This window comes from Perissodus microlepis, chromosome 3 (genome assembly GCF_051167445.1).
Source record: "Perissodus microlepis isolate ML-2025 ecotype Zambia chromosome 3, ASM5116744v1, whole genome shotgun sequence".
Classification (NCBI taxonomy): Eukaryota; Metazoa; Chordata; class Actinopteri; order Cichliformes; family Cichlidae; genus Perissodus; species Perissodus microlepis.
The window spans coordinates 15,014,490-15,023,136 of NC_140463.1; the positions used below are offsets into that span (position 1 = coordinate 15,014,490).

An 8,647-nucleotide genomic window follows, 5' to 3' on the forward strand; every position below is an offset into this window, starting at 1 on the left:
AACCAGTTCAGGCTCTGTTTGGTGCAACTTGTAGGCTGGTTTGTTATGCTCACATCCTCAGTTTAGGTGTAGTATGTGCGTCACTGGGAACTTGTTCTTGTTTTTAATAAGACAGGAAACATTTTTTTGTTAGTTTTAGATTTCTCTCTTGTAAAGGCGACACTGAGTGTCAGTGCGATTACTTGTAAAAATAAAGGTTAAATAAGTAAAATGCTGAGATATATCACAGAATTAGTGAACATTTTAAATCTTTTCTAGCAAATCACTGAAGTTCTTTCAGCCATAAGACAGATAAGACAGAGAACATAAAATAATGCATTCTGCTATTTAAACATAGTTCATGTACACATCAGCGTACATAATGATTTCATTTAGTTAGAAAGTGAAATGTGAAATATCTTCTCTTTTCATCAAAATGATGTCCACAAAAGTGGTGCCTCATTATTTCTAAATTTTGGTTGAAAAGTTCTTTCCTGTTGTTATATTCAGCTTGAACTTCAGCAGGTCATCCTGATGTCTGCCTAAAAACATTGATTTGCTAGCATGTTGTAGGCTCATTAGGTGTTTGCATTAATGAGCAGCAGGGGCGGAGTGTGGGGGTGGCTTACTGGGCTTAAGCCCGGGTTGTTTTGTCAGAAGCCCGGGGTCTTTTGGAGTGTAATTTTTTCATAGTTCGATGCCTGGCTGACAACTGTATAAAACAAAAAGTACACACAATATTCGAAGCACATAGTGCACACTGTGGGAATTTACGACTGTGCGTGAATCCCCCCTGATATTGGTATGATCCGACCTCAGGCACTAAGCGACTGAGCGAGAGGGCGGGGCAGCTGCTGCCTGTGAGTGCGCTGTTGGAGAAACGGAGAAAGCCATACTAAGGAGAGCTTAAGTTTGACCAGGTACCAAAGCAAATCATTCGTACCGTACAAATAATGTAAATATGACGGTGCATCACGAAAGATTGGTATCAAACTGATCACTTGACCAATATTACGTTACTTGCTCTTCAAGTGAATCAACAAATGGCGAAATGAAAAGCCGAACAAATGCTATTCTTTTAGAGAGTCTTAGCTTACGTGTGTTTATTTCATATTTTCAGTTCTTACCCTCCCCGACTAAATAGGTTTCAGTTATGTACTGAAATATAACAATGGACATTAGAGGGTTCTTTCAAAGAAAAAACTCAGGTAAATGTTAATTTATATATTATGCTTTGTATGTTGTTCAGTATATTTCTATGCAAAACAAGAGGGATTTCAGTACACAGCAGGATATTCACATTTGTAACCAGATATTTACATACACTTTAGGGAGAAAACATAAAACATTTTTTACTGTACAACATCAATTTAGAGTAAACTTGTTTTGTTTTGCATAAATAAATATTGAAATATCTTTTGAATTAGTTAAATGTCAGAATAAAGAGAGACAGAGCTGTCTATTTTTTATCACTTTGATCAAATTTAGGAGTACATGTACACTAAGTTTATTGTCCATGTGAGTAAATTGGTGGCACAGCTGTGGATGCATATAAGGCAAAACACAGAGCCTGTTTCTTTGAAATGGGAAAATCAAGAGATGTCAACCAAAACACCAGGAAAAGAATTGTGAAGCTCCATAAGTGTGGCTCAATTTTGAATACAATTTGGTGCCATTTGCAATTAAGAAATACAGATAGTTTCTCTCTTTACTCTTAAAGTTAACAAATATGTTTTTTATATTTATCAATCTAAAAAAATAAACATTTAGTCTGATTTGATGTTACAATTAAAAAAGTGTTTGTGTTTTGATCTGAAGAGTGTGTAAATATCTGGTTTCAACTGTATATTTGATGATTGTCAGCACAAAGAGGGAGAGAGAGGAACAGAGAGAGAGATGGAACAAGAGCAGGTGAGACACACATGTTAGTCAAATGGTTGTTTACCAAAAGTATCACCGTATCATAGGTCCACATGTATCTTGTACCTAGTGTTTCTTTTTAGGTTTGCTATTTTTCAAATTCTACATTTATTAAGTTATGCAGGCTTGTTTGCACAACAAGGCTAAATAATTATATAAACTTTTCTCAATCTAAATAGTGGACTTTGGTAGAATTAAAAAATCAAGTGTAGTGCAGGTCTATGATGATTTTTAGTGCTACTATCATCTAGTTCTGATTCTGGTTCTGTCTTGGTTAAGTCCTCAGTAGTCCTGATTTTGAACTGTTGTAGTCCTGTTTTAATTCCGGATCAGTTCTTGGTCTGGTTGAATTGGGGTTTAGTCCTCGTGTCTTGATACTGCCCCGACTTTGTTCTGCCTTGCTGCTTAATTAAAAAACTAGTTTAAGGTGTCCTGCATATGTGATATATATTTTTCCCTATATGAAGTCATTCTTTTTTGAACAAAACTCAAAACAGAGCCTATTAATCTTTCAGTCATTTCTAACCCCCCCCCCCAAAAAAAATAAAAATAAAAAATCCCACATGCATACTACCCTTTAGGGCTAAGCCCCGGGTGTTTCAAATGTCTGCCTCCGCCTCTGATGAGCAGTTGAACAAGTGTACCTAATGAAGTGACTGATGAGGAAAAAAAAACCCCAAAAAGAAAAACAATCCAATTTGGTAATAATTTTCTGTGGAGCTAGAGTAAACACTGTATGTTGCAATTTTATATAACATTAGATGTTATAAAACATACACTGTTAACCTTTGCTGTATTTTTCACAGTAAAATACCACAAAATGCCCAGTAACTTACCTGAAAACATTTCTACAGTTAATTACTGTAATTTGCTTTGCATTATGGGTATATTAAGGTTATTTACATTTACTTACTGTATTTTTTAAAATTGCGGTAGTAGTTATACCTACCGTTAACACATTAGCAGTAGCGCTACTGTATTATGTGATTTGAATGGTTCATCATATTGTTTGTGTATTTTTACTCTTTCAGTGGTTGGTTGCAATAGTGCATTACATTTTAACTCTTTCACTGCCAACCATTTCCAGATTTTCCTCCAACCTATGCCATTTGTCAGTATGATACCAGTGAAAGTATTATGGTTTTGACTTTTTAGGGGACTTGCCTGTGTGTAAGGTTCAAGAATTCTGATCATCTAATCTGCTGCATGCAGTTGTATGCACATGCACAGCTGTTGCAAATGTGTGCTTGCCACTGCGTTGCCATAGAGATCAATTCAAGTGACAGCTGCTCCTGGGGAGAGGGAAAAGAATGCAGAAAGGCCTCCTTGTAGGGAAATTTTATAAAGCAAGGTTCTCCAAATCTCTCCCAAAATTCTGTGTTTTCTTAATTGACTTCCATTCATATGTAAAGACTATAAGGTTAACTACAAATAAAAAAAGCAGAATTCACATTGCTGCATCTCCATCACTTATCTCTGATTAACCCTGAACAAGATTCACACTTCCATTTGTTAATTTTTTTACTTGCCACTATGCTGTTGTTGGATTTCACTTAGGTTGTTGCTGCTGTCTGTTTTTGTGTAATTTTGTACTTGTGACAAGTATTGAATAAAGTTATTTAAAAAAGACGCAGAAAGGCGAACTTCAGTCAGTGGAGAATATTGTAATAATTTGGCGGAGGCTTCTCAGTCGAGCAGTAACTGAATTGCTCATTTACTGAACGTGCAACATGTACAGAACTCTTCTGGGAACTAGTCAACCCAACTTAGTGAAACACACACAGAATGCATGCTGGCCCCGCCCACCCACCTACCTCTACCAACCACCACTCCATATCCTGACTGACATGACCTGTGATCCAGTGATTGACAGGAGAGGAAAGACAGGCCAACTTTGTTAACTCTTCGTTACGATATGCTCGAGAGGACAAAAGATTTTGCACCTAGTTATTGTTGGACCTCTGTGTGGAAACTGCAAACGGGACGTCATAAGGTAATGCAAAGGACTCTCCTACCTAACATACTCGTTTATTAATTTTTAAGAGCATATATATTTTTTGTGTGTGTGGGGGGGAGGGGGGGCTTAAAATCGGTGTTAGCTTGGTCGAAATAGCACATTAGCTGAATTATTCTGGAAAAAATAGGTTGTGTGTGTTTTTTTTTTTCTTATTTAAATATATATTTAGATATATATTTTCCACGGGGAGGGGCGAGGAACACAGGCGCAACGACAGTCTTTGTCTTTTTCCCGCCGAGTGTGGTGCATTGTCCTCCTGCGCTTCTGTTCTATGACTATTGAGAAGCTGGCCACGCTAACAGTGGGACATTTAGCTTCAGCTCTTTGAAAGACAAGACAAAGCAGCAGGTAAAAATACACATTTAATAAGAATAAAGAAAGACAACTTTTTTTTGGAAATTTAGAGACTGCTAAAACAATCTTATCCAGTTTTGAGCTTGCTCATGTAGGTTAGCCTGCTTTATTTAATTTTGTGTGAGCTGCAGTACACAACATTAAAAAGTTAATATAACATTAGGTTGGTGGCACGAGGAACTCCAACCTAAGTTTAATATTTATTATTTTTTTAAGTGGGAAGGGGAGCATGTTTTTTTTCCTTTAATACAACGTCTTCCAGGGTCTTTTTCATAGGAAAACCATGTAACGTCTGTGTTAGGTTGGTCAAAAGAGCAATTAGTTGAATTATTCTGGAAAAGATGGGTTGTGTGTTTTTTTTCTTTTATTTACTTATGTAAATATATTTTTCAAGGGTTAAATAAATGCAACATTAAATTAACAATTGTCTCTCTGTCTTTTCCCGCCCAGTGTGGTGCATTGCTGTCCTCCTGCCCTTGCTGGCCGCGCTGACAGTGTGATGTAGCCTGAGTTCTTTGAGAGACAAGACAAAACAGCAGGTAAAAAGACATATTTAGTGAGAATAAAGGTAGACAACATTTTTTTGGAAATTTAAAGACTGCTAAAACAATCTAACCCAGTTTTGAAGTTTCTCATGCAGGTTAGCCTGCTCTAATCTCAACTGTGGTTTATTGTTTCATAGGTTCCATTTAAAAAGCCAAGGAAAAGGTCTACCAGGGAAAACAATGAGGGTGATGTTGCCATCAAAAGGGGGAGATCTGAACTTGATAGCTATGGTTGCATCAACTGGCAACCCACAACCCTACCAGAAGGAGAAACGACTGAAACTTTGGAGACAAAAAGACAGACTATGTCAACTGTCTTCAGATCAGCAGGTCCTCAAGCAATTGAAACAACAGATGTAAATACTTATATGTCTTTGACTTATATTTACCAGAGGCACATGCTTAATTCTTGGCCTGCCCCCACCTTATGTGAGGTTCAAGAGCATTGGCCATTTCTTTTTACTAAAAGAGGCCTCTGCACTCACTTCCACACACTCACAGATATTGAGGTAGAGACACGTCTCAGTGAAGCCCTTCTTACGAAAGGAAGGAGAATTTTGAACTTCTTTCAAAGCCAGAGACTTCAGTGGAACAAGGAGATTGAACATCTGCTACGTGAGTGCGACAGTGCAAAGCTGAACCACAACCAGATCGCCACATCAGCCGTCCTTCTTCTGATGAAGTACTTCCAAGAAAAAGAGGACTCAATCTTCATCTTGGCTGACGTAATTATATTTAAAATTTTACACATGCACTCTCAATACTGTCAACATAAACAAAGGAAAAATATTTCAATGATTTTGGGTATCATCATTCAAATCAGTTCCTTTTGTGTTTTAAAGGCTTTTTCCACCAAGATGTCTGTTGAGAGAGAGATGACCTTACCCATCACACCAAGGGTAATAGCGCTTGGTAAGTAAATAGTTTCAATCCTCTTGTAATATTTTTGTAAAAAATCTATGTAATTATTGTGGTATTTGTACCCACAACAACTTACTTAACAGGGGTTTGTCTGTTTTATATTGTATAAAAATAGAATACACACAGTTTGCTGCTGTTTCTCTTATTATTTATTATACACAATGACCAACAGGAAAAAACAGCCTAACATTTCAGCACAGGCCAAAATGCCAAAACATTAGGCAGTTTTTTCCTGTAATTGATCATAATTTTCATTACATAATAAATAATAAGAGAAATAGCAGCAAACCGTGTGGATTCTATTTTTGTACAGTGTGAGGCCTGCTATCCAGCATTCTTGTGGAAACCTTATTTGTAAGGGTGAGCACATTGTCTTATTGGACTCTTGTCTGTTTTTAGGGAATAATTTCATGTCTGCAAGCCGCTGGATGATCAGTTTGGAGGGCAAGGTATTTTATGAGCCTGAGCAGATGCATGATTTTGCCAGCACCCTTGCTGTCTTCTTTGCGTCATACTACGTTTTCAACCTTGAGTATCAGGAGTCAGCGTCCATCACACTGGAGATGATACAGAGGTAAATACTTTACACCATTAAAGCTTACACCATTTAAGAATGAAATATATGTGATAGCTTGACTACAGTTGCAGAAACATATAGGTGATTGCTGTAATGTATGTTTTAATTTTGAAATTAAAGCAGCCTTTTTTCCGTTAAAAGGTTCTTTGTGAGGATCAATCCAGACATGGGAACAAACAAAATGCCCTGCAAAACTTGGTACAAGCCGCAAGACAGGTCGTGTCGTAAAGAGGAAGGTTACAAGCATCAGCCCTCGGATCACCACCTTCCTCCAGCGGCTCTCTGAGTTTGAATGGAGGACTTCCAACTAGGTAAGAATACAGAGATGATAATATCTTTTACATAGCTGATAATTATATACATACTGTACACACATCCATACAACAGTATGAATGATCTCAGACAGATGTGAACAAGTGAATAACCTGAGCAAACATGAATGTGTTGATGATGTGTCTTTGACCGGTGGTGATAAAGACTACGCTGAACCCGACCATCCTGGTAACGGAAATCTAAATCCCATGTCACATTCTATTTCCTGGGACCCACTGATAATTATTACATTTTGTAAATGATTTTTGTTTTACAATTGTAATAGTTTATTTAATGTTCATGCTGGTGGGTTTGTCCTGTTTTTAGTGGAATGAAAAACTGTTTTCCTTAAAAAAATCAGACACAGAAAGGTGAAGGACTGTGTAGTTTTCATGTACGCTTCTATTTATTTTGGTTATTGACATTGTTTTTATTCAGTTGAAAAATGTTTTTCTTGTTAAAAAAAAATTATCAACAATAAATGTTAGTTTAATTCGCTATTCTGAGACTACTTTATTGAATTATATTGTTTTTTGTAAATGTTCTTATATTGAATATGAATGTTAATATTATTTTATATGCTGTAAAACACAATTACAGTTTAAACAAATTATACTGTACACAATTACAGTGTTATACCATAAACCACATTTGCAGTACAGTGATACTATAAAACGTAATCACGGTAAGTCTTTCTAACTGTAAACCACGTTTACAGTAAAGCTGCATTACCACAAACAACATTTACAGTAAAGCTGTTATACTGTAATATATGTTTACAGTAAAGTGGTTGAACTGTAAAACATCACAACAGTAAAGATACTGTAGATCAGTAATTACAGTAACTTACTGGCAATAGTGTTGCCAGTAAGTTAATGTAAAAATACAATAAAATGTCTAACAGTGTACTAGTAGTAACCAGGTTGCTCAATGAGACAAGATGATGACGGGTTCTTCAAAAGGCTACCAACTCCTTTGACAACCATGAACTAAAATCATTAGTTAAATTGGAATTGTAGAAATGCTTCAGGGTCAAAAAAAAAGGTCAAAAAAGGTCAAACGTTTTACTGGGGGCAATGTTTTAAAAATTCAGTGTTACTTATTTTCTAAATTTCAATTCTAATGAAGGCACTCAGCTTGAATCGTTTTTTTACAGCATAAGTCGAAAAAAATAATGACTTTTTTTTATTGCTCTATTTTCTGTTGCCTACATTGTAGATGACCTTTACCTCCACAAATAAAGAGGGAAATGAGAACAGTCAGAGCTTGACGTAGGATTCTGGTGCAGTAAAACTAAAATAGGTTGCAGGTTGACAGTTTATACTTTCTTTATACTGGACATTAAAGGTCATATGAAGGTGGAATGAATCTAAGCATCATCACATTAAATTGAAATTCATTAAAACCCTTAACAGTAAATGTAATGTCAAAATCACATATCAGTGAAGAAAAATTGAGGCTGCTGTGCCCAGTGCTAGTTTTCTGCAATAGCTCAACTCATTCAGAGCGCACTGCAGAACTACTTGTTGTTCCTAGAGTATTTAAAAGTAGAATGGGAGGAAGAGCCTTCAGTAATTTAGACATTTAGTAATGTCTAAATTTCAAGAGTTAATTTAATAAAAAAAAAGAGTAATGTAAAACCTTTGCGTATTTACATTTTGTTTTTTTACACTTTGTTACACTCCATATAGCAGGTCATTATGAAATATTTGGAAGCTTTGTAACTTTATCAGAAGACTTATAAAGTCACAAAGTTCTGTTCACTTCCCTAGTTTGTGGATTTAAAAATGACTGAGTACATGAAGGCTCATTTTTATCCTCATATTTGGACTGATATGTCACGGTTTGCCCTGGCAAACTGTGGGGATGTGGGGAAGGAGGACCCAAATGCAGGACTCTGTGATGCAAACAGTGCACTTTATTTACAGTGAAAGGAAACAAACAACAATAAATCCCCGTGCTCTCCCATGACTCCCATGTCGTGCCTTCCTTCCCAATAAATCCATGTCTTGTGCTCTCTGG

The 8,647-nt window shown here is 36.4% G+C and overlaps 1 protein-coding gene across 1 annotated transcript; it reads left to right on the forward strand.

Annotated features, from left to right (window-relative positions):
• The first annotated feature begins 3,814 nt into the window (after nt 1-3,814).
• LOC146390109 (uncharacterized) lies at nt 3,815-6,477 on the forward strand. The gene is made up of 4 exons (XM_084920521.1): nt 3,815-3,892; nt 4,953-5,540; nt 5,658-5,727; nt 6,136-6,477. The coding sequence occupies exons 1-4, from the start codon at nt 3,815-3,817 to the stop codon at nt 6,312-6,314; spliced, it is 915 nt and encodes a 304-aa protein (XP_084776647.1). The 3' UTR covers nt 6,315-6,477.
• The last annotated feature ends 2,170 nt before the right edge of the window (nt 6,478-8,647 follow it).

Bases quoted from the DNA above. Each gene is read 5' to 3' on its own strand.
- LOC146390109 (XM_084920521.1), top strand. From the start codon at position 3,815: ATGCTCGAGAGGACAAAAGATTTTGCACCTAGTTATTGTTGGACCTCT. The intron at 3,893-4,952 runs GTAATGCAAAGG...ATTGTTTCATAG, and splicing joins TGCAAACGGGACGTCATAAG to GTTCCATTTAAAAAGCCAAG. The intron at 5,541-5,657 runs GTAATTATATTT...TGTGTTTTAAAG, and splicing joins CAATCTTCATCTTGGCTGAC to GCTTTTTCCACCAAGATGTC.